The sequence below is a fragment of the Electrophorus electricus genome, chromosome 1 (genome assembly GCF_013358815.1).
Source record: "Electrophorus electricus isolate fEleEle1 chromosome 1, fEleEle1.pri, whole genome shotgun sequence".
Classification (NCBI taxonomy): Eukaryota; Metazoa; Chordata; class Actinopteri; order Gymnotiformes; family Gymnotidae; genus Electrophorus; species Electrophorus electricus.
In genome coordinates, this window is record NC_049535.1 from 3,984,345 (window position 1) to 4,009,800 (window position 25,456).

The 25,456-nt window shown below is 42.6% G+C and overlaps 3 protein-coding genes and 1 long non-coding RNA gene across 6 annotated transcripts; 2 read left to right on the top strand and 2 right to left on the bottom strand.

Moving 5' to 3' along the window:
* Positions 1–887: 887 nt before the first annotated feature.
* On the bottom strand, positions 888–14,829 carry LOC118241072. Its single transcript, XR_004775840.1, has 5 exons — positions 14,217–14,829; positions 12,172–12,330; positions 8,947–9,475; positions 5,164–5,385; positions 888–1,318 (listed from the first exon to the last, which is right to left on the bottom strand). It is a non-coding gene; the product is annotated as an uncharacterized LOC118241072 (long non-coding RNA).
* Positions 9,469–11,898, top strand: zgc:113274 (uncharacterized protein LOC552925 homolog). The gene is given in 2 exon segments (XM_035524581.1): positions 9,469–10,037; positions 10,039–11,898. Coding segments are annotated over 2 exon segments (642 nt in total). The 5' UTR covers positions 9,469–9,821; the 3' UTR covers positions 10,465–11,898.
* Positions 14,830–15,349: 520 nt separating the features above from the next.
* On the bottom strand, positions 15,350–22,043 carry LOC113578676 (serine/arginine-rich splicing factor 7). Of its 3 annotated transcripts, none has more exons than XM_027012103.2 (9): positions 21,932–22,043; positions 19,308–19,488; positions 18,695–18,871; positions 17,431–17,505; positions 17,060–17,137; positions 16,803–16,856; positions 16,609–16,653; positions 15,901–15,936; positions 15,350–15,729 (listed from the first exon to the last, which is right to left on the bottom strand). In XM_027012103.2, exons 1-9 carry the CDS (start codon positions 21,957–21,959, stop codon positions 15,675–15,677), a joined length of 729 nt encoding a protein of 242 aa, XP_026867904.1. In that variant the 5' UTR covers positions 21,960–22,043; the 3' UTR covers positions 15,350–15,674. The 3 variants fall into 3 exon arrangements, with proteins under 3 accessions (XP_026867904.1, XP_026867895.1, XP_026867911.1); XM_027012094.2 differs by lacking the exon at positions 21,932–22,043 and adding an exon at positions 21,487–21,812; XM_027012110.2 differs by lacking the exons at positions 15,901–15,936; positions 21,932–22,043 and adding an exon at positions 21,487–21,815.
* Positions 22,044–22,168: 125 nt separating this feature from the next.
* gemin6 (gem (nuclear organelle) associated protein 6) lies at positions 22,169–23,601 on the top strand. The gene is made up of 2 exons (XM_027012135.2): positions 22,169–22,433; positions 22,843–23,601. Exons 1-2 carry the CDS (start codon positions 22,306–22,308, stop codon positions 23,213–23,215), a joined length of 501 nt encoding a protein of 166 aa, XP_026867936.2. The 5' UTR covers positions 22,169–22,305; the 3' UTR covers positions 23,216–23,601.
* Positions 23,602–25,456: the final 1,855 nt, after the last annotated feature.

Genomic DNA, 25,456 nt, shown 5'->3' on the forward strand with positions numbered 1-25,456 from the left:
CTGGGTTGTCTCAGAGGCTTCTTTACACAGTCTGCACTGTGTGTGTTCTGTGGAATGACACACCCCTGCTTCGACTGACCCGGGGCTTAGTGCCCATTCTTGTGCTTCCATGATTAGTGCCACCCCGATGTCTTTCGGGTCTTCCTTTTCAAACCATTGGTAGGATTGTCAGATGTCAGCCACCTCTACTGTCTGTCAGTGGCACATTCCATGAAGAACATTATCCCTCCATGGCAGCTCTGCTTCCATGATATCTATGGCACTTCCTAAGCAGCTCATCCTTGTGGGCCATTCCTTGGATGTATTCATGGATGTCTGGTGTCTCACCCTTGAGAGTGTAGTTCACCCTTTTAGATCCCTCACCCTCTTATTCTGGCTGGTGTTCACCCTATGGATGCTGGACTTTGGGTAATACCCTTAATGAAGTCTCAGCAGATATGCTGTGGTATAGTATAACCAGATTTTATATATTCTTCTGGAAGTCCTTTTTGACTAATGGGATGCACTTTTCTCAGTGACCAGACACGTTCGTCCCAAAGGAACGCAGCTGGTGGGAGTGCCAGGGACTGGCTCCAGACCTTTCTCCTAGGCTTTAGCTATTGCATGACCCCATTCAGTGTGGTATTCAGTGCAAAGATTTCACACGTAAATCACAAAATTCATGAAGTGGTTTAAAGATTCGTCACTGGAAGTCATGCGTGATTTGATACTACCGCATATCAATAAATGTGGACTTAGCTGAAAATATGATAAGCAGGTATGTCAGACAAGAGTTCAGGTACCTTTCCACTTATGTAGTGTTTAGTCAATATTGAAACACGAAAGTCTAGACATCAGGCCTTTTATTATTCTTGATTATCTGGTGTAGATGTGTTAGGTGATATAACAGATTTTTTGGGTGATAAATATCAGGTGTTCTATATTGGATAGAAGCAAATATATATATGACATTTATGAAAAGGTATCTGTAATATGAATGTTCATGGCCCAAACATTCCATGTAGTAGCAGTATTTATTTATTTTTTGCACCTGATTGGAATGTCAGGTGTGTTTAAAATTGAGCAACCTGATGTGCTAATGTTTCTAAAGTTACACAATGCTGACATCCCGGCAGGACGCAGTGGCAAAGTGTCCGTCAAACTCACACAGGGGTTAGACAACATTCACCTCTGCAGCTGCGGTTCAGAAACAATTCATTAGAAATGGCCGCTGTTGACCTAGTTTCTATAGGAGCACATTTGCTCTCGCAGCCCTGGTGAGCCTTCTTCCATCCCACGACTCCCCGCCATCCCACACGCTGCTCTGAATTCGAAATATCTGGAAAGGAAAGGGGGAGGAGAGAAGGCCGTCAGAGGGAGGGATACAGACCCACTTATATGTGCTTCCATCTGAAGCCATTTTGGATCCCTCACCTCAGTTACCAAGGTTACTCAAAGATTTAAGGCAATCACTTACTCTCACACAGTCAAATAGTCCTTAACTTGTTTGTGTATCTTCGTCAATGACAAAAATCATGAGTCATTAATGTTCTTCTTATGATCATTTATTTATATACCTAAGCACATTGTTTGTATTACCTAGTCTAGTAGGTATTATTAAACTACATGGCTAGAGGCCTAGTAGGAAGTGAAACCATGTGTTTTGTCATGGCTGGCTATTAGCTGAGAGACTTATAACTGAGACTTTTACACTTCTGTTTTCTGCAGTAAGGCAAAAGTCCCATCAGGTTTCAAGATTCAAGTAACTATTGGTTTAGCCTTTTCCCTAGGTCTACATATGTGTGCAGAGGATCCTCACCAAAGAATGGGACGGTATGTGTGTGTGGGTGTGTGCGTTCGTGTGTGTGGGAGATGCAGTCCCTTCAGTAATACCTTCTGCTTAGTGCAAACATTAGGGATTTGATTCTGAGCATTTATTACTAACACTTTTTGAGAAATTCGAGCTATATGGAATTAATGCATTCCACTGATATCGGTGTGACGCATTATCAGAATAGATGAAAGTACTGAGGAAAAAAACTAATGTCTAAACACAAAAATAGATTCCAATAAGTCTTGTCTTCATGTAGCCTTGGTATCTTGTCCTGCTTTTCTCATATCTTAGTGTTTAACTAGGATAGGACAGCTCATATTTTAAAAATCGTTTTGTTTGGATATAATAGGGATTATAACTTCAACCTTTTTCTCAATAAAGAAGTAAAAGCCTGTTTGAAATGACTAAAAATGAAAGCAAATTAAAGGACATTAAAGAAACTGAAGGGGTGAAAGGGGTAGTGTGTGTAGTGTGGACACAGAACAAGGGATTCATAGTGGGTCAAGGAAAGAGACTTTTCTCTTTCATATGCAAAACGGACTAGTTTCCTGGAAGGCAGGGAAATCATAGCTCCGTACAGATATATTCAAACTCAGTTTAAGTATTAAACAATTTTAGTTTTTCATGGATGAGGAATAAAAAATATTTACAATCGATACTAAAACATCTGAAGTCAAGCCTTCTCTTTCTCCGTGGCAGAGAAAGAAGTTAATCCGACATCTCCTGTTGTTTTGGACAGTTAGCATGCAGATTTATTGTTAGGGTTTATTGGAAAACAGCTCTCACAACAAGATTATACCTAGCAAAGAAACCTCAGGCAAAGAACGAGCCCTACACCAAACCAAGCCCAATGGGCCTCATCCAAGCAGTCGGCTCCTAACGGGTTTAGTTTGGATGGCAGCTTGTTCCTCCACCAATCGGTTCCAGCAATTTCTGGAGAAATGCAGCAATTTTCTGGCCAAATGCAAATGGGGATGTCCCTAATTGCATGCTTCCTGCAAGTGCTGAACATTTTCCCTTTCATAAAATGTACTCCTGATATAACTCATGTCTTACTGATGCAGACCTCTTTCTATTTTCTACAGAGTTTAGGTGAGGCTTTTCAGTTTACTTCTAGTCAGAATTTGTTCACTAAATGCTCTTGCATTCAAAAGAACTCTTAACCTGCCTCATGGACTTTCCATCTGGAAGCAAGTAGTGAGAAAGGTTTGATTTTCCCTGAATGCATTCCTGTGATTCACTTAACTGTACAGGTGTGCCCCATCATCATGTCACACATTAATACCTGAGTGCCCTCCTATCAAGATCAATCAAACCAATTCATTATCAAAAACGCATCACTGAGAAGCTTGTGGTCGCTGAAATTTAAGCAACGATCATCAGTACTGCATCGTAAACGGTCGGCTGTAGAGTTTGTCTGAGGAGCACTGTGCATTATGAACAGGTTTATCTTCTGTTTATGAGGTCAAGACAGCTGCCGTGGCTGCCTGACCCATCTAAACTAGGTTAAAAGATCAATATATGCCTTAAGAGCATACCCTAGCTTCAGGACAAGAACACCACCGAGTCCCCATAAATTGGGCATCCTGTTCGAAATGGTCAAATGTTTAAATGGCTAGAGGCTCGTGCACTGGTTAGCATTTTCTTGCACATTTTAATATTTATGAACTGACTTCAGTTCATCTCTTCCCTCCCAGCTGCACAGCCCTTGATGTCTAATTGGAGTTGCTCAGGAGGCACTTAGCTTTGTTGCTGGGAGGAGACGGGGTAAATAAGTCTCGACCTTGGCTTGTAACAGACAGCAGAGATGCATGGATGCCTCGTAGCAAGGGCATAATGGGAGCAGCGGGAGCAGGGCGTCACTCTGTGGCTTTTAATGGGCCTCTGCTCTTCTTTCGCTTCTCACTCTGGCACGTACACACACACACACACACACACACACAATACGTATGTGGATTAGCTGGCCGTGCACTCTCTGGAGCTGAGAAGGTGCACACAGGCCTACCCTGTGGCTGAGACAGATCAGTGGGTTTATCTAAGGTTCCTGAATGGAGTCTCCCACCATCATAAAGCGCACTGGACAATGTTCAGGCAGCAGTGAGTCCTATTTAAAAATCTCACAGCACCCTCCCAGAGTGCAGATGGGCTCTCTAATAATCCTTCCTTCCTTCTCTTTCTTTCTCTCTCTCTCTCTCTCTCTCTCTCTCTCTCTCTCTCTCTCTCTCTCTCGACATAGGCGCTGTGTGCTTCAAACCTTGACATACATACAGGGACATAAAAGCCCTTTACCAGCACACAGAACCATACTCTGACTCTACTCACACATCTCCATTGTTTACATGCCAGATTGAACTGTGCACACACACACACACACACACACACACCCACACACACAGACGCTCCTTTCTTGCTCTCTCGTTCCTCTTCCCACTAAACAGTGCATTGCATACATAACACACGAGTGAGCTTGCTTATTACCACATGAGCTGGGTAGGTGAATGAGACCTGGCCGTTGCCGTCTACAGCCAGGGGAGAGGAGACCCCCCCACCTGCCAGTGCAACGACGCATTGCAGCCTGCTTGCACCCTTTCACTCATCCTTTGTCTGCTGCTGTATAATCAGGAGAGAGAGTGAGAGAAATGGAAAAGAGGTATGAGAGAGATACAGCAAGAGAAAAACAGCTGCGCGCATCGATCCCCCAAGTCTTGAGTATAACGGCTGTTAACGTGAGTGTGTGTGAAGGGGGATAGAGTGTGCTTCTGTGTGTGTGTGTTCTAAACGGTATCATATGCCCGCTGCTTGCCTGTCTTAGGGGCAGTGGAGATCCCACACTGCCTGCACTGTTACACACACTTTACTTTCAAGAACACCCTCTGGCTCACAACAACTTTTGTGTCGGTGGTGCATTCACACCAGCCTGCGTTAATACAATGTGAAGTGCAGGCAGCCAGTAAGCTCAGACTTTTTTGTGACCAAACAATATGACCAAGCATCAATTTTTCCTCTTCAAAAACCATGAAACAGAAATCCAAACGAAGGGTTTTTTGTTTTTTTTGTTTTTCGCTGAAGTTTCATGTTGAAGAAAGAAGCAAAAGGAATGTTAAAAAAAAGACAAAAAGGTATTCAAAGAATGAAAAGGTATTCAGTATGTGCTGGTGACGCTAGTTCCTCGTAGGTGGTGATAACCTCTCTCAAGCTTTCATTCTGTTTTCCTTTCATCCTATGAGCTCCTCGAGCGACTAGTTCAGCAACAAAGCAGTAACACTTGATAGAAGTCGTTACAAAGAGGGTGATTAAAATGGGACACAGGATGAACGGGGACAGGATGGTGCCAGGGGGACGTATCTCACCGTGCCACCGTATCAGCTACCCACTGTGCTGCGCTGTGGTAATGTGCAGTCTGACAATATGGCTGAGACATGCCTGAGACCCAGTGGAGAGAAGTGCCTTAGCCGTGCTGAAGGGTGGAAGGTTAGAAGGGCTGGATCTGACAAGATCTGCTCTCTGTGAGCTCGTGAAGGAGGACACAGTGACTCTGTGCGTTTTGGAAGGTGCACCGGGGAAGTGTTATTCTGTGAGGAGAGGAAAAAAAAAAAAAACGGAAATGAATTACATTACAAATAAGCCATTATTGCCAAATGCTGGTCACACAGTTGATTTTGCTGCAATCAGCGATGGTGTGTAGATTCCTGAATTGACATAAGACATGTGCCTCAGCCTCCTCCCCCAACACCAAGCCATTTGTAGTTTCAGCTTCCTGTTGAAGAACCACTGTCATACTTCCTTTCTCATACCATACAAACTTAATATACAAAATATAACCTGACAAATGTTTGCACGCAACACTCAAAGGGCTTATAGGAACACACCTTATAGGAATTATGCCTAATATAAACACATACATCTCGATTTTCCTCTCATGCTCTGTTCATAGAATGCATGTAACAGTGTGTACTTCAATTAACAGTAAACAAAACGTATGTGTGGTACATTAGTCAGGCTGCTACGGTATGTGGTAACTTCTAAAGTTAGCTTGCCATAACCAAATATAATTTGTAGACTTCCTATCTACTAGGTCATCGCAGATCTGAAAGTTCTGCACCCTACCTAATGCAGCTCAGGTACTGCTGCGTCAAATCAAATGGCTTTTGAATGAAGTACTTTTAGCAGTAAGCATCAAAAACACCATCAGCACCAACTTGTTTCAGCAGCACCCTTGTCATAAGCGAGCAGATTCACTCCAAAGCTGCACGGCTTGCGGAGTACGTGGCTGTTTTTCATTGTGCATGTTGCTGCAAGTTAGTGTGGCTTTAGTGGGCTGCGCTGGCATGACACGAAACTGGGTGAGCGTGGGAGGCCGAGCTGGCGAGCCCAGAAGCCAGTGTGAACAGGGCCCCTTTCCTGCCTGACCATCTTCCTGTGCCAGGCTAGCTCCGAGGCCGTTGCCCTCATATGGCCGACTGTGTGGTCTGCGGCGGCGACCCACTGATCCGGTGCCAGCTTTTCCAACCCAAAACTGAACTGCTACCATTACTACAGAAAGGCACAGCTGAGCTCAGATCGGCCCAAGGGGCGTAACCTTCCCAAATGTCGAACAAACAGCAGGATCTTCCTCTGGCAGAAGGGAAACTGCTAAGGGGCACGTCAGGGAGCGAGATCTTTCCGGAAGAGCGCTTCAACTTTCTACCATGCATCGCTGATGAACATTGTAATAAAATTGATAGGATGACAAGCGACATAAAAACAAGCTTTTACAGCACATTATAAATTTGGGCAATTCACTTTTCCCCCCCTCCTTTTTATGTTTAACATCAATTGGTGTTAACAGAAGTTTATCATTTATGAAGCAGTTAACAAAGTTAAACTGGCACACTGCAGTTTTTAAAAGCTCTTGGCTTGACCCACCAGTATAGTTCTAAAGACACTCAGCCATCCTGTCCAAAGAGAAATGTTGTTTCAAGTTCTTGTTAAAACAAAAGGCATAGTGTTGAAAACAGAAGATGGCGTAAAATAGCACACTTGCCTCATTGCCAATGCACCTGAGATTTCCAGTGGAAAAACGATTTGTGGAAAAGCTGCAAATTCATCTCGCAAAGTATCAGTAATCAGTATGGAAATGCAGTCATCTGTCTGGTCGGAAACTGAGTTTAGTTGCCATGCCACGGCTTCCGTGTATCCACAAAGAGGTGAGGAGCCCTCGGTCCAGCCAACATCAGACTGAAAACAAATGAGCTCCCTGCCTCGCACCCAAGAGGCATCATTACCGAACCATTTAGACAAATGAACTCACCATCATTTCCTGTCTGGGAACTTTATAATTCAATTAGACTCATTTATCGATCACAGACGAACATTTAATGCCTCTCAGAGAAGGCGCAGAGAAATATTTATACACAGGAGTTTAGGGGGGGCCATTAATCTTCGAGGAAAATAGTTGATGACATACGCTGAGGTAAATGATTGAGAAGAAGAACAAAAGATAGGAGCCTCACAGAGCCAGTGGACAAACGGCTAAATGCCATTAGCTGATGAGACCCTTTTAAGGCCCCGACCTCTGATGGAAACTTGAGCAGTGGGGCCATTATTTTGGGTAGAAATCACAGTTCTCTAGTCCACCAGAGCACTATGGGTGGCTAGAGCAGAAAAATAAATCAATCCCTGTCTGGTCCCTATAGAGAGTGCTCTAAAGAAATAACCGATGTGTAGAGAGAGCGAGAGAGCAAGAGATAGAGGAGAGGAAAGGTCGGTTCACTGTATACGGAGGCCACATACTTGCCTTATTTCATTTTCAAGACATTTCAATCACAGACCTGTTTAATTCTAGTGACATGAAGAATGGGACGATAAACAGGATGCAATGTGCTGTTCAGATTCTGCGCATTAGAGCCTAGCCCACAAAATAACGTTTTCCATCTAGTGGGTGCCAGGAAAACCAACCAGTGCCTCATATTAAAGGTCATTTCTTGCCATAAACCCTTATGAGTCAGTCAAGCCAATAATAGTACATCTAACCAAATGAGAGCAGTATTCATAACCACAGTTGATTGGCAGAAAATAATGTCATTCACCTAAAATACACAGATGTAATGAAATCAGCCTAAAAGGACAAGCCTCTAACAATCTAGATTTTATGTTCATAAGCATATTAGAAAGAAGCAGTAATTCTATATTGGCACACTTCTGTGGAGTTGCATTACAGTAATAATCCATAGCATTTTTCACATAAAATACAGCTCAAAGTGTCGTGCAAGTATAACTTGGTTGTATCATAAGAACAGAAAAGGAATCTAATGCAAGTTTTATGCATTTTTTCCAGGATAAAATCTAGATAACAGTGCTCAGTTTGAGTCAATCCTTCTTCAAATTCCCCTATATTTAGGTGTGAAAACAATGAAATGTAACTAAAACTAATGAGCCACCATTGGACGTGAAATCAGTGACAGTGGGTAACTGGTAGTAATTCTGATAGACTCATTTGCTTCTTAATAGATTGCAGGCACACATCCTGACCACCGGGATCTATGCTATAATTGTCAATCAGATAATCATGGCATTCAGACCTTGTAATAACATCTTGGCCAGCGATGCTGGAGCATTAAAGATTTATAGTGCAAAAAATAAACTGCACATGTGCATATGTGCAGACACACACACACACGCATGCATGCACACACATGAACATGCACACACACACGCGCATGCATGCATGCACACACACACACGCTCACACGCACACACACACACGCATGCATGCACACACATGAACATGCACACACACATGCGCATGCATGCATGCACACACATACACACACACGCTCACACGCACACACGCACACACACACACACACACACACACGTTCTTGCCCCTTCTTCCCCCTCAAACTCACTCCCACCTTTTTTTAAAAAGACATTATACACATGGGAACGCCCACACATCCTCCTGATATGAAACACTTGCCTAGATCAATTCTAGGCTACTGGCAGAGCCTGGCACTCCTTTTCATTTATCAGGATTTAAAATGTCATCGCCGCATACATTTGAATAATACATTCATCATTACCAAAGCACCTTGAACCTGCGATATTTTCTCTGTGATGCAGGTCTGTTGGTCAGCCGGACAGACCCTACTCACCATTAGACACTGTGAAAGGGTGAATCCTGTCCACACACATCCCAAGGTGTCTGTTTATGGTTAGAATGAACAAAATGAACAAATAAGTGAGCAAAGAATGAATGTAAAACCTCAGGTTTTAATGTTTAAAACACATCACGGACAAAAACAGACAAAAACAGAGGTTTAGGCAAATGATCATGGTTGGGAGTGTTATTTTGAAAATGCATTCCATTACATATTACTGATAAGCTATTAAAAATGACCTGTAACTTAATCTAAATGCTTACTACATTAAAATAATGTAATCTGATTACTGTCTTTTATTTTTTGGATTACTTTTTAACCCATTAATATCTAAACGTCCTCCTGTAGTTCCAGCCAGCACTGCCACCAACACGAACCCACAAGCTTCTGTATTTCATCTCCAGGGGAGAGTGGGGTAAGATGAGCCAGTGGGTAAGTTGACCCTCCTCCTGTATCTTGGAAACCGTGCACTTTTATCGTCATGCGACCAAACATTTTGGAACCACCCATCATTTCTGCCAGACTGTGAAAAGGAGAAGCACATGGTGGTAAGCACCAATTCACTTTAAAATTGTTTTTTGTAGTCAAAGTAAAGCTAATCAAAGTAAAGCTAATCCAGGTATAAAACTATTAATGATGAATGTTTGTAATTAGCTATGCAAATAATTTAGCTGAATATTAGCCTGAATTGGTAAGATAGATATTTTTTCCAAAATGGTGAATATTGAGCAAATACTGTGGGGTTACACCAGCATAAGACACTGAAGTTAAGTTAACTCTCTGAAGCATAAACTGGTATTTCAATATTATGCAATTTTATCATATTTGTTTTTTAGTTTATTTGGTAGAAATCCAGAAGAAAAGCTCCCATGTCGAGAAACTACAAAAGAAAAACAGACTGGGGCTCCACACCCCTTGAAGAGATAAAGAGGGCAGCCATCGAAGTCACTGGCAGAAAATCCAGAAGATCCCTGACAAAGGACAGAAACATTGACAGGTCAATCCTTCTGAGGTACACAGAAAAGAGGCAGGTAAAGGAAGGAAAAACAGCCGGGTACAGTGGAACAGTGGAAGCAAAGAGGATTTTTCACAGAGGAGGTAGCGGACGAGCATGCCGCCAACATCAGAAGGCTGGCTGACCTGCTCTATGGCCCACTGCAAAGAAATGCTGCGAAATGGCATTTGAATTGGCAGATGGAAGCAACCATTTATCTTAACTTAAAGTTAAATGCAGCAGCTTGACAGAATGATTAAACTAATGTTCTTTTAGGTCAAGATTGTTTCAGCAGTTTTATGACACGCCACCATCTTTACTACCATATGCCCGAAGCAACATCTTTGGGAACCACTATGGCTTTCAACAAAACTACAGTCAGGGAGTTCTTTGACAATCTATCTAAATCTATCGAAAGTAATGGAAGCCCATATGCAACAGTTTACAGCAGATTTGCACATACACCTACCAGTTTTACCAGGTTATCTATAATGGGTGTTAAGCCACTTTTTGTATGAATTGTAAGTTGTAACTATTCAGACTCTAGTCACAACTCTTATGTCTTGTCATTTTTACAGGCATAAATTTCCTCCATACGTAATCTACAATATTGATGAAGCATGTGTCACAGTGCAGACACCAACAGCAGGTAGTGGCAGAAAAAGGAAAAATGCAAGCGGGTGCCGTCACATCTGCTGAAAGAGGAGAGCTTGTGACATCAACAGCACTGGGAATGTAGTCGTGCTCGTGCACATCTTCCCAAGAGTTAGATACAAAGACCATTTCATTACAGGGGCACCACCAGGATCATATGGAACTTCTACCCGATCTGGCTGGATCAGTGAAAACACCTTCAACAAGTTCCTTGAACATCTGGTTCAGCACACCAACTGCTTCTCTGACCACCCCATTTTACCAATCCTTGCCAACCATGAGGCCCACGTTTCCTTGCGGATACAGCAAAAACAAAAGGCATCATCATGCTCACAGTCCTGTCCCACGTCCCATTGCCTGAAGCTGCTAGACAGGTGTGTTTGGTCCATTTCAGACCTTTTACACCAGAGCTCTAGATAGCTGGATGAGATCTAACCTAGGAAGAACAGCCAGTATATGCCAAATACATGGATGTGTGAATGAGGTTTTCGTGTCCTCGGTGACACCACGCCACGTCTCTTCTGGATTTAGGTCCACAGGGATTTTCCCTTACAACAGAGAGGGTTTCTCTGATGCAGTTTGAGCCATCCATGGTGTCTGATGGGCCAAACCCTGAGCTGTAGTCTGCTATTGCAAATGATCCACCCATGCCTTCAACCTCCACCTCTGTGGAGCTGCCTTCAACCTCCATCTTTGCTGAGCTGATTCTTGGAGACAACAATCCTAACCGATACACCTGAAAAGCAGAACGTAGGCAAGTGAAATGGCACATGAACAGAGAAAAAAATAAACAGAAGGGAAACAGGGGGAAAAAAACCCCACAGAGTAAAGTAAGCCAAAGAAGAAACAAACCAAGAGGAAAATCACAGTGTACAGCAGCTCTGAGGACAGCAGCCTCCCATCCCACTCGATGACGTATCTGTGCATGAGAGACATGAACCTCGACCTCGAAAGGTTAGAGGAACTGCAAGGAGGGAGCAACAATTCAAACTGCAGTACAACATTAAGCCACATGGATTATTGAAAAGCCATTTGCACTGCAGCAGTTGGTTTGTTCTCAAGTTTCCAAAAGTGAAAAAAGGACTGGTTTTGCATTTGGTATACGTTATACCGGTGTTAATTTGGGCAGCAGTTTTTGATTTAGTTTTATACTTGGTCTTTTGACTTAAAATGTCTTTTTGTTTCAGTAACATTTATTTATTTATTCAGTTTACTTTTATTCAACAAACTCACTGTTTAGTCAATCATATTTATTTATATAGCACTTTTTTTTTACAACAGCTGTTTTCACAAAGTAGCTTTACAAACGTCAGAGTCTGAGTCCCCAGTGAGCAAGCCAAGAGTGACAGTGGCAAGGAAAAACTCCCTAGAGCACGAGGAAGAAACCTTGAGAGGAACCGAGACTCCAAGGGGGGCCCGTTCTCCTTCGGCCGACAGCGGACACTACAATAGCAGCAATACAAACGAAGAGCAGAATAAGAAGTGAAAGTGAGAGAAAAATAAATTAATAATAAAAATGAAAAAATAAGATATCAATGTCTAGTCCAGTTTTCTTTAAGTCTGGTGCTGACGGTGTGTGCATGTCCGAAATCTGAAAAGGTCTGGAGGTAAGTTTCCATGGGGTGAAGGTGTGGTGGGCTACAGAAGGGGGCATCAGGGGGTGGTGGGAGGAGCCACGGCAGCTGAGTTGAGTTGAGGCCCAGTAACATCATGACATAAGAGGTAGGTGTCTGCCGGCAGAAAGAGAACATAGATTATTAGGCATGTCCAGGTAGGAGGGTGTGTAAAATCTGGAACTATAACATGCAAAGATGGGCTCCAGCAGATCTAGCTATGGCAGCACAGCCAACATGATAGAGCCAGAGGGAACATGGCACTCTCTGTCAACAACTTGTGTGAGTGACAAAAGAGAGGTGAAGTGACAGAATCATAACATCCCAGTTTACCACAACTCTCAGTGCTCATGGAGCCCCAGATCTACACCTTTACCTAAGATGGGAAGGAGTTAATAACATGCCTGACTGTACAGATACATTTTCAGCCTAGCCTTAAGTATTGAGAATGTGTCCGAGTCTTGAACATTTACAGGACGTTTATTTCCGTGTGAGAGTTTATAGAAAAAGGCTCTGCACCCTGTTGTAGATTTTCTTATTCTTGGTACTAGTAAAGAGCCTGTACCTTTTAAGCCAAGCAAACGTGGTGGGTCATAATGCACTAAGAGTTCTCTAAGGTACTGCTGGGCAAGTGCTTTGTAGGTCATTAGAAGAATTTTATAATCAATACGAAATTTTACTGGGAGCCAATGTAATATAGCTAAGATTGGAGTAATGTTATCAAATTTTATAGGTCTAGTAAGAACTCTGACTGCTGCATTTTGAACTAACTGGAGCTTTTTTAGGCACTTAGTGGTGCAGCCAGATAGTTAAGCATTAGTCCAATCTTGAATTGATAAATGCATGGACTATCTTTTCTGCATCATGTGAGGAATGTTCTTAATCTTCGCAGTGTTCCTGAGGTGGAGAAAGCCAGTTCCTAGAAATATTATTTACATGAGCTTCCAACAAGAGACTGGAGCTCGATAATCACTCGAAGATCTTTAATGGCTGAGTCTGTTTTTGAGAATGTAACATCATTGGTGTTCAACAAATTGTTACAGAAATACAAACAATTGAAGATATTGAAATTTAAACTTCATTCGGTTGGTTTTATGCCAAGTTGCCGTCACTTGGATAGACTTACCACTAAATGGGGCAAATTCAGCCACAGGAACACTTTTTATAAGGAGCCAATTTTTAGAACCCTTTGTCATGGATACATTCTGATCATTTAAACTGATAGGAAATATCCTGAAGTTAGGTTAGATACTTTCACTGTACTTGTGCCTCATTTTCCCTCATCTTGAAGACCACACAAGTTAAGAAGGGTTCATCTTACCCCACTCTCCCCTATTACAGAATATGCTCATTCATTGATTCCCCTGTAACGCAGTGGTGCAAAGCATATCACTGGAACTGAACCCATCTTTGAAGAAGCAATCAGTAACTTTGTAAAGACAAACACTGCAAATCTAGCCAATGGAGACTATATGATCATGCAAGAGCTATAGCGAACTCCATCGAAGGTCCTTTTGAAACCATGAATGCGGGACATCAAAGCGCGAGGGCTAGCCCGCGGCTGCAGTCTCGCCGTGAAAGGCCCGCGGTCTCGCGGGGGCGGGTATCCGCACCCACACCATCGGGTGTCTGTTTCAGATGAACCGACTAACGCGTGGCGCTCCGTGCGCCTTTGAAAGCGCTACGCAATAGCGGAAGCCCGTATCGGCTCCAAATTGCATACATAACAGTGACAATAGCGTTTTTGTAACGCTTTAGGTGCTGAATCGCAAGCTTATACGTTAGCGTGCACAGCGATTTCAAAAGCGTAGCCTTGGCCTAGAGCTCCTGCAGTACATTTAATCGAATAAAAAGCAGGTAGGCTGCCTGTTTATTTTTCTACAAAAAAGCAGATCTCGCCAACACGATGGTTATGACGTATTAGCGCTACCAAGCGAAGCTGTGCTTACTGCCTGACCTTGTTGGCCAACAGCCAAAGTTAGGTTATGCTCCGACACACTCACCTCCGAGTTGACCCGCCAGTTCTCATCATTAGGGTTTGCAGCTCTGAGTTATGGCACCTATGGAAGAGGAGACCATGCGGAGCTCCCAGCCTGCTTCCTCCAGTCTTCGCTCACCGAAAGCACCCACAGCCCTAACAAGTATGCTTTGTTGCTGGTCTGTCATTTCTCGCGATCTGGGCTTCAACCCAGGTCAATTAAAAAGTTCTGCAAGTGTGTACCCATTTATCTGGTGTCAACACTGGCCAGTGCAAAACTGAAACTGTTGCATCAGCTTTGGGTTACAATATCGAATGGCAACGTCCACATCATAAGCGATCCCAGGATGGAAATCCCACTCCCGTTAACTGTGCACAATTAGTGAAGCGACTAAATGAATGAACGGCCCTGCGATCCAGCAGATAAGCCTCATTCACAACACAACTATTTTCACGCTTCAGAAGGGCACTCCCTCTCTGCCGCTGCTCACACGGTCCCTCACAGAGCACAGCGAAGGTGGATCGCATTAGGTAGCTGACACATTGCCTTGAGCTAATGTGGCCATTGAAAGAGAACAGGCAAACTACAGAACGAGGACAAGCGCGAGAGACGGGGGCACAAACAGCTGCTACCCCTCCCCACGTTACCGGATAGAAAGCTGCGAAGGGAAGCGGATGTTTCCTTTATTTAAATCCTACTCTAAGCAGATGCGTCAGCTTACCCTCGCTATTGCAGTTCAGATCCCATCAAGATCAAACAAGCCAGTTACTCAGATCTATATCTAACTAGCTTTGCTCTTCACGTGCACGTTGCAGCATCTTTTAAGATCAGTTTTAGGAAGAGGAAGGTTTCATGGTTTTCTGTTCGGTTTGTACTTGCCTTTTTTGTACTGATTTTAATTACTTAAAAAAGTGTAACATGGCAAAGGACAATCAACAAAGCATAGTGATTTGAGAGGAGCATGAAAAATGTTATTTATCCAAGTTAAACATTTACAGATGTCAATCTACTCAAGTCTACTAAACGCAATCGGAGACTATTTTTTTTTTTAATTTAGGGTAAACTTTGCACCACAGCTCCACCTATGGGCAGGATTTCAGACTAAATTATTGCACTGTTGTGGAAGATCAAGACAAGGACAAATCATGGGTCCAAAATTTCGTTTTGTTTAAACTTAATTTAATTTGCACATTAAAAAAAAGTCTAAATAAATCCCAGAATATTCGTACTATACACAGCATCTAAGTGAGAAAATGAAAATAAAAAATTTCTAAATCACACAAAGCTGTTTGAATGTCAATCTTGTTTAAATAATGCAACCAATTTTTTTAAAAAATCTATCCTCTGCTGAAGTAAACATTGCAAGTCATGTAAACAAGAAAAAAAAAATCACAAAGAAGAAACCTTCATTTCCAAACTGAGGTGCTCAAAAGGAAAAAACAAGAACAGGAGACAGGAGAAATTTAAAAAAGAATTAGAGGCTCAGTCATCTTTTTCTGGGCTTTTGCTTCTGCCAGGACTTCGAGAGTGAGAGCGACTAAAAAAACAAAGCAAAAAAACCCCATAAGATCATTGCTTTCCTGTCAGAGCTATTCTGAACAGCACTCAGCCTTTACAATTAAAATAATTCTACAAATAAATTGCAATCTAACAGGAACGCCATCCGTTCTAATCCCAGTGCAACCTGTTTAGAAGTGGAAAAGCCTACCTTTGCTTCAGAGGTGAAGCTCTAGATTTGGAACGGCTAAGATTAAAACAAAAAAACGTTCCTTCAGTTTACTGAGAAATTACTCAAGTAGCTTTCAGTGTGTTTCTATGTTTTTCTGTCCTCTCCCCAGAACAAAATATCTTCACAACACAATCTCATGCAAGAATGCAAAAATGTGGCATGCATTATTGATCGCCTGCCTCAGCTTTCAATTTAAATGTTTCTGTGATTGTGATACAGCCTTTAATTAGCATTATTCTGATCAATCCCAATCTTCAAATGCCATAAGCATACAGACTACACTGGGTCAGTTTATATATTCTAATGAATTTACTGACACACTCTGGAGGTAATAATAACTTACAGCATCTTACACCAAAGACTCTGCTTCCCCTAAAACACTTGCACAAACAACTTCATACATTTTATACAAAGAAGGAAATGGCAAGATAAACAATAAGGTTGCCAATCTCCACTTTTCCATTCTATAATCTCTGGAACGTAATTGTGTGCAATAGGCACTTGTTTATTTCCCCCCCGTCACTCCTAACGTGGAGGACAGCTTGACTTTGTGACCGTGGCGGCTTACTGCTGCAGAACAATGCTGTCCTGAAACGATGCATGATCACAATCCCAGCTAGAAATGAACACATCTGCACACACCCACTGAATTAATGGTGCAGAGCGAGCGTGCATGTGGAGATTTACCTCCTGGCTGCAGAACCAGACCTGGATCTCCCAACAGAGCCGGATCTGCATAAAAAAAAATTAATTAAAATGTGCAAAAAAAATAAAATAAAATACACTCTCCGACATAAGGCAATCGCTCTTCCAAGTAAACAGTTTACTGTGGAAGCAGTAAGATTTAAAGAATGCTATAAAAACATAACGGCCTGGTGTACCTGCTTCTCGGACGAGACACAGAACGAGAACGGGAGCGAGATCTTGATCGAGACCTGAAAATGAAAGAAAATGGGATCATTTTGAAAATTCAGCAGTTGCTCTTTGGGGCTTTAGAGACCTTGACCCTGAAATCTCCAGCCCAGATTCTTCTCCCATTACTGCTAGACTTTACGCTGGAGCTTTAAAACGTGCTCCGATTTCTTCAGAGTGAAAGGATTGATGCATTGGCTTGCGTTTGAAGCGCCCGGAGACGCACCTAGACCTCCGAGGTGTGCTGGTCCTGGACCGCCGAGCTGAGCCAGAGCGAGAACGCCGAGGGGAGAAGGACCTGGACCTGAAACAGCACGTTTAAAATGCTGGATAAAAGTGCATTAAAAGAACTACAAAACACAATGAAGACATCTGCACAATAGCACTTAAGAATATTTAAATTGACTAATAAACCAACAAAGAAAAGTCCAGCAATGAATCATTCACTAAACGAATATTGGTAAGAAATATGACAATGGGAATATCTGTGCAGCAAGCCAGGTGCTATTCAGACAGAACAATGACACTGACAATAAGGACGTGTACCACTTCTTAAAAAACAATTCAACACGCACACATTCACACACACTCGCTCACCTCCTGCCCCTGCTTCGGCTGCGAGAGCGGGAACGTGAATACCTTCTCCCGCGAGAACGTGAGCGTGACCGAGACCTGTCCAAGACCGGAGGGAAGCGTGAAGCGGGGGAGGAAAGAAAAAAACAACTCTCAAGATCCGCAGATCCGCAGACCAAGACAAAGCCATCCATTACTTCTGCTTCTGAACCTGTCCCTGCACCTCTTACATCATCAGCTTCTAGCATTTCTGCACCTCTACCACTGGCCTCACCTATCATGAACGAAACAAAAAAACAGCATTTCACTTTAGCATTACTTTAATTACAGCAGTCAACACTATAGGATCTCTCTGCATAAAGCAGATCTTTCTCAAGATTAACCAAAAAACAAACAAAAAACAAACAAAAAAACAAAAAAAGAAAAGAAAAAAGAGGAAAGGTTACATTACTCATTACGTTTGACTGCGGTTTCAGGCAAAGGAAAATAAATTAAGAGAGACACATTAATTTGTACTTAAAATAAACCTTGCAAGTTTGCAGGTCGACCCTCTTTGGAACCGAGGTCTAGCAGATCTAGGCGATCTAGAAGTATCTATCATCGGCCGACCTCTGCATCTAGTCGTTTTCTTCGCTTTCTAACGTTGATCGCACTGACAGCCAAATCGCTTGATTGAGACTTGATAGAAGTGTGCAAGGTGCTTTTTCTAGACGGGACCGTGGTTCTGGCGAGGTCTCGATGCTCTCGTTAGCAAAAGCGTGGGCTCAAAATCGATAGCCAAATTAACTCGGATTGCCGATCACCTGGTTTGGGGTGGGGGAGGTGGCCCATGCTTATATGCCCTGTATGAAACGATTAGTTGCTGGCAGAAGTGACAGGAGCCTTAGAGGGGTCTGGCTGTTCACGCCCTGGTCAAAGCAGGTGACCGTAAGGGTGGAATTTGCTAGATGCTTCATGAAATCGTAAAGGGTCGTGACACTCTGAATCAAACGATGAAACCTGAAAGGTTTTGACCAGGTGAATCATTAAATAAAATCGCAAACAACATTTTAGCAATATATAAATACTGAAAATAAAATAAAAAGTATATATGTGAGTCAAACAGGGAGAGAGAGAGACAGAGCAGGAGCAGAATTTGCAGTAATATACAAGTAGACTCTCCAGTGTCAATGTTTTTTAAGCAGAAATACAGTACTGACAGGTTTGTCAACAATACAAGTCTAGTCTCTGAGGCTGTAGTGTCAATCCGTAACAGGATACTGGTGTCGGCCGGTCTAGCTGCTCTTACCTGCTTCGCCGGCGGCGACTGTAGCGGTGACAGTCATAGGCATAGTGCCCCTTCTCACCGCACTCGTAGCAGCGGTCGTTGGGGTCAAAGGGGCGACGAGTGGGCGGGCGGTCGTAGCGGGAGCGGCGCGGCATTCCGGTCGATAACTCCACACGCACACGGGTACCACAGATCACTCTGGGGGGGGGGAGCAGGACACAAGAATACACAATGGGGATCACACACTGATACATAAAACCATGTAACTGGATCACAGCTTGCTCAGGAAAGAGAGCAGCAGGGAGACATTTTTTGCCTTTCATCAGCCCCAAACCATTAGCCCCTTCAAACAAGGCCAGAGGTGAAACCTTGGTTCAGACATGCACCAGGGTACCCTTAGCAGTTCGCTAATTTAGGGAAATGGCTTTAGTTTAATAAGCGTCGTGTCTCTGCACCATAGTCAGCTGACGTTCGCGCGTTTTAATATTTCCAAAGAGCAAATTACCAACACTGATCACTTAAGCAACCGTTCGACGGGGAGCCTCCTAACAACTTAAGGCAACTGAGAGTCCTCTGCTGTCCTAGCACCGATGAAATGGGGAGGGGCTGGATGGTGGCGTCTCCGCCCACTTACTTGCCATCGAGGCCACGGACGGCGTCCTCCGCATCTCTGGGATCTTCAAACTCCACAAAGGCGAACCCTGGTGGGTTCCTAGCGATCCACACAGTTCTCAACGGCCCGTAATAACCGAACGCCCGCTCAAGCTCGCCCTTCCCTGCACCAGTGCCCAGGTTACCCACGTAAACTTTAGTCTCTGCAAAAACGAGAGGAACAAATAGGACACTGTGGTTGAGCTGCTTCTTGCCTCTAGGTCTGATTTCCTGGACAGAGATTAGGGCCAAGCTTTTAATTAAACCCTAAACACTCGCAAATGTCTGTTGTTCTCATTTCTATCGTCACCAACAGTGCAGGCTACATTCAGTCCAGGGCGGGGCCTTAAACCACCATAGCAGACACGTGTGTTCAGGCATGCACTTCCTGAACTACTGACCTGGAAATCTTGTGTCCCCTAACCGTAAAGTTTACAAGACCTGATAGCTCTATGGAAATGTAAAGCTGAGTCTACTGCGAGTGTAATACATAATGCCACAGATTATTCAGGGGAATTTGTTGTGGTCACTGCAGCCACAGCCTGAATCGGGAACTCATGCAAAGCTGATGAATTCTGCTCCAGGGCTTGGGCTGAAGTCGGGCACAGCTGTTCTGAACAACTAAATGCCTCGTTTTTTTCAAATCACTGCTTACTAAATGTACTGAGAGTATCCATCAAGAATAAAAAACAAATAAACCAACCACAAGCTGCATTTCACCTTCATATTCTCTCTTGTACAGTTTCCATTCAAAGAGCTAACATCATAAAAGGAAAAGTTACCTCAAACACAAAAAAGTTAAATGTTCTAGATAATTAGCACTAATGACAGACTTCATTATTTTAAGATGCACTCAAACAATTATTAAACTGTATTTGATGAGACAATCACCAAAAATATTTCACAAAAACATTACATCAAATCAACCATTATTACCCTAACATACCTTCAGTCTTTTGAATAAAATCAAGCTTTTTCATAAGCTGTGATCATAAGACAAATCAGTAGCTTGGCGCAAAATGGGAAAACAAAATTAACTTTAAAATCATGTGAATGAACAATACTATTAATGTCTAAAATAGCATACGTAGATTATAGCACATGTAGCTTATATAATGTCATTTATTTTCTACCGTATGGATTCGTTAGATTTTACAACAAACTTCAAAGTAAATGTGTGATTTTACATTTTCCACAAAGTGAGACTCCCCAGTCCTCCATTTCTGGAGCAAGGGTTTTTCCACACAAGCATGCTATGCTGTGCAAGCTTTGATCTATCTTGTGACAGGGATTATGGGAATCAATTTTTGTTTTGAAATGTCTTGTTCTTTTTCAAATTTTAGAAATTAGTTGTCTACTTTTAAGGAGACTACATTTTTTACCTTTACAAGCCAGTCCTCCACATTAATGATAATTAAAAGAAAAACAATTTGTCCTTAACATTTGAATACAGAAGTGTATTTAATAAAATATGCAGAACAGCATGGACTACACAGTACACTGAACAGCAATATTCAGTGCAGTCATTACATGTGTATTGTATATTTCAAGGGTGTAGTGGTAAAAACAAAAAAATGACTTCGTTGTCTTATCAAATATTATTTTAACTTTTAGGCTACTGATATTTGATCACCCAAGCCAATGTAAAGCGTTGCCTAAACAGTGCCTTTGAAAGGTTAAGTCTGATTAAAGTCACGCCCTCCACACACACGCACAGGATCTATGACCTTTTCCAAAGGAGCTTAACGTAAAGTAAAACGTAAATCCTAAAAAACATGAGATAACGTACACCCGAAAGTTAATTACGCCTCTTCAGTTTAATCAGCGTTGCAAAAGTGTAATATTATTTCACAAGCACGGAAAGGGTGCTGTGCGTTAACAGCAGGTGTAATGTTAATGGAATCACACCAGTAATTTGCTCTTTGAATTACCCACAAAATGATTAATGATTATGCATCAAAACTCGCAAGCCAGCCAGCAGGTTAGCAAACGGTTTCGTGAAACCGTTTAGTCAATTAACCTAGCTAACATAAAATAGCTAGATTATGTGATTTTAACTACACCCACATAATCCGCACACCACACATCCAACTAGCTATTCAGATAACCAACGTTACTTGGAATATTTTGCCAGATATTTTGCAAGGGAAAAAAAAACTCACCTGAGCTTACAGTGACAGCCAAGTCAACAGATAAACACATTCAGGAATGAAAAGCTTCAGAACAATTTAGCTAGTTAGCATCGGTTAGCCATCTCTAGATAATTAACCCGTGCTAGCTATATAACACTCAGATTATAGATCTAGATTATATCTGGCGAGCTAATTATCTGCCAACTGCGTCCTGCGTGAAACTTACATCAAGTTAAAGAAAGCTTCTAACGTCTTTTTTTAAATAATGTCGTCTGAAGTAAATAGTGATAGCTCTTACGGCTAACCAGCCGGCTAGCGTTCGAGTGCGAATTTGACCCGTGCGTGCACCGCAGCCGCCATTACACGCACGGGAGCTGCACGCAACGCGCGACACGAGCGCATTGCTAACCCTCGAGGGATTCACTTCGTCGGGTACATTCAATTTGAAGTCCTTACTTGTTTACAGTCGACTTACCTCCTCCGTGCCGACCGTATCTTGACATCGCACAGCCACTTAGCCGACGGACGTATTGACTGCACGGAAAGGAAAACCGTCGCAAACCAGCCGACGGAAGCGCAGCGTTGCGTGTCCGTCTTAAAAGTCCCGGAAGCTACTGTCGCTTGTAGTTTCCGTGTGCGGCCATGTGGTGGACTAAATAGCATGTAACACTACATATCCCAAAATGCTTTTCGTATGCGTCGTTCATTTCCTGGCTCAGTCAAGCTTAGAAAGGCGTTGAGCCTTTGGTAACTAGCTAGCTGAGAATAGTTTGTTTTATACAGTACAGTTAATGTACTTGCCGTACGGTTTCTCTCGGCGTGCATTGCTATCCTCGATCTCCAAAAAGAATGAGTGAGTGGTGTAATATGTTACCGCAGGAATGGTACAAATATGTAAATCAAGAGGTGAAGGTTACAACGCGTGATAAACAGCAACATGAAGGCTGGGTCTTCACCGTAGACCCTGTCTCTGCAAGGTACGAACACTGAAATGCAGAGGCTCAACACCAGGCAACGTCGTATTACCACATTTTAAACGCTGCAAGTATTTTGTGTTGGTATAAGTAAAAAAAACAAAAAAAAAAACTCCGCACTGTTCCGATATCAAAGCCACTCCACATTACTTTCCCATCCTTTGCATGCAGGCAGTAAGAATAAAGTCGCAAAACCCATAGGGTAGACTAGTTTGTGTTCAGAAGTTTCCCATTTCATAACATCTGAATCTTTTCTGGGAACTGACGTAGTATAACGATAAAGGAGCCCGTTGAAAGTGTGCGGTTTGACTTCTGCAGCTCTTTAGCGCCACGTTTGTTTGTTTTTTTACTTTAGATTTGTAATTCTCCATGTTTAATGCTTGATAACTTTCCCCTGTTTTTTTTCTGCAAGTGTGGTCCTTGTGACCTTCCTAGAGAAAGGAGGTGCCTTTGTGATGGTGGTGCTGGGCCATGCGGTGAGGGACGTGCAGATCCTCAGGGGGGGAGACGATGAAATCGCCAGCCGCCTGAGGTCTCTCTTTATGCCTGCTGGGTGCCAGGCTTTCACCTCACAGAAACTCAAGGAGCGAAAGGAGAACCTGCATGCGTGGTTGGAGAAGAACCGTATTCCTGTTACAGACGAGGGAGATGTTCTGCAAGTGGCGAATGTCCTCACCATCGGTGCCCCGTACGGTGCCGAGCAGTGCACCAGCAGCAATGAGATCATTCTGGCGAGAGTGCAGAGTCTTGTGGAGAGCAATCCAGGAACAGAGAGCCAGCAGTGAGACATGCATGCTGAGCTTGGAGTCCAGGCTTTTCAAGTTGGGCCCTCTCTATGAGAGCAGTTCATGTATAATCCTCTCTTGAGGGATGTTGGAATCTGTCTGACTGTTCGACACTCTGTGCAGTGTTAAACACTTTTTCCTTTCATGTACATTTTACACATCTTTCATTTGCTATGAAGCCAGACATTATTTGATGTGGAGCCAGCCTTTTTAGAAAAAGATTGGCTGGTGATTAGTCTAATGACCCAAGTTGAATAGGGAAAACATTTGAGTGTGAATGCAGCCTGTTAGCCTCTCTATTTAAAAATTGATTAGTTTAAAACAATGTAATTACTTATGTACATTTGTTTCACAATTTTATAATAAATACTTTGCAACGGGTGTAACAGTTTAGCACTGTCTGTTCTTGTCACTAGTCTTATGGCCGTTTGATTTCTGGGTAAGTAGGTCTGTAGGGCATATCGACTTGGAGAGACTTTCTTTTTTTCTTGTCACATGTTCTCATAGATTATATCCACTGAATCATCTGCACCTTGCAAGTAGTAGTTGTTAGTTTCCATGGAAAGGAAAGCAGAGGGAGTGGAAATATGCTGAAAACAGACCTTGGGGCTGTTGAGAGGAAACCAAGCTTTAAATACTAAAACATAAAAGAAACTGCATGCACAGATGATGAGGGACTTCTGTCCATAACATTGTGTTTCCAAGGAAACTCTACTAGTTGTAGCGCACACTTACAGCTAGGGGTCACGGCAAGGTCGTGTTCTAGGACAAAGTCACACTTTGCAACAAAATGTTTTTTTTTTGCTTCCTAGACTAAAATGTGGAATGTTTTTTACCTTTTTAGACTTGCCATCAGAGATGGGTTTTAGGATTAACTTTAAATTTTACATTAATCAGACTATATGGACAAAAGCATCAGAACACACATCACTGAAGTCTGATGTTTAATTCAGTCCCATCGATGCAGGTGTAAGCACCTAGTGTTGCAGTCTCCCTTCACACACATTTGTGAAAGAATGGGTCGTTCTAAAGAGTTCACTGAATTCGAGTGTTGTACTGTAATAGAATGCCATTGCTGCAACAAGTTAGTTCATGAAATTTCTTCCCTCCCCAATATTCCATGATTGACTGTGACTGGCATCAGTGATAAGTTGAAGCTTTTAGGAACTAAAGCAACTCGGCCATGAAGTGGCAGAACAGTTTGCTGAGGTGAGGAGTGTGCAATAGTTGCCAACACTCTGCTGACTCAATAACTGCAGTTTCACACCTGACATCAACATCAGCACAAAAACTTTGTGTGGGGAACTTCATGTCATAGGTTTCCATGGCTGAGCGAATCTTACATCACCAAGCACAATGCCAAGAGTTGCACAGAGTAGCATAAAGCACAGCACCACTGGACACTGGCGCAGTGGAAATGTGTTGTGGGGTGACAAATCACACTTTGCTGTCTGGCAGTCTGATGGATGAGTCTGTGTCTGGTGAATGCCAGGAGAACGTTATCTGCCTGAGTGCATTGTTCCAGCTGTAAGGTTTGTTGGAGGAGGGATAATGCTACAGGGTTGTTTTTCAGAGGTTGGCCTAGACCCCTTAGTTTCAATGAAGGGAAATCTTTTTGCTTCAGGATACCAAGCCATTTCGGACAACTGTATGCTTCCAACTTTAGTGGGAAAGTTTGAAGCAGTTAACTGAGCCACACAAAGCACTGACATCAACAGATTTGAGAATGGAGTCCAACATCAGTGTCTGACTTCACAAATGCTCTTCTGGATGAATGGGCAAAAATGCCCAAAGAGACACTCCAAAATCTTGTAGCAAGCCTTCCTAAAAAGTGGAAGCTGTTATAATGCTGTTATTACCCATAAAACAAGTACTTCTAAAATGCACCATGATTCTTGCATATATTTGGCCTCAGGAATGTCCATCTTCAAGCAGTAGTCTGGCAACAGAGACTCTACTTGGTACCGCTCTTCCTTACTGTACATAATGACATGAGCATACTGGAACAAAACAAAAAAAATGTTTTATATATATTAATATATATAAGTTAATATATATGTATATATATATATAAAACATTACACACATACATACACGTTGAAAACATTTGGATTGAGCATGCAAAAATACATATGCAGCTATATATTTTTTTTTTTGCAGGAAACAATCGTTGGTCAGTGTTCGATATGTGACATTTTCAAGGTATGCCTTTAGTAGTGTGTCTGGAGCTAGCGCATGTGT

Coding starts and splice junctions, on each gene's coding strand:
- LOC113578676 (XM_027012094.2), bottom strand. CDS start 21,526: ATGTGTTTATCTGTTGACTTGGCTGTCACTGTAAGCTCAG. Junction 19,489..21,486: donor GGCTGTCACTGTAAGCTCAG/GTGAGTTTTTTT, acceptor TCGTTTTTGCAG/AGACTAAAGTTTACGTGGGT. Junction 15,730..15,900: donor GCTTCACCTCTGAAGCAAAG/GTAGGCTTTTCC, acceptor TTGTTTTTTTAG/TCGCTCTCACTCTCGAAGTC.
- gemin6 (XM_027012135.2), top strand. CDS start 22,306: ATGAGTGAGTGGTGTAATATGTTACCGCAGGAATGGTACAAATATGTA. Junction 22,434..22,842: donor GTAGACCCTGTCTCTGCAAG/GTACGAACACTG, acceptor TTTTTCTGCAAG/TGTGGTCCTTGTGACCTTCC.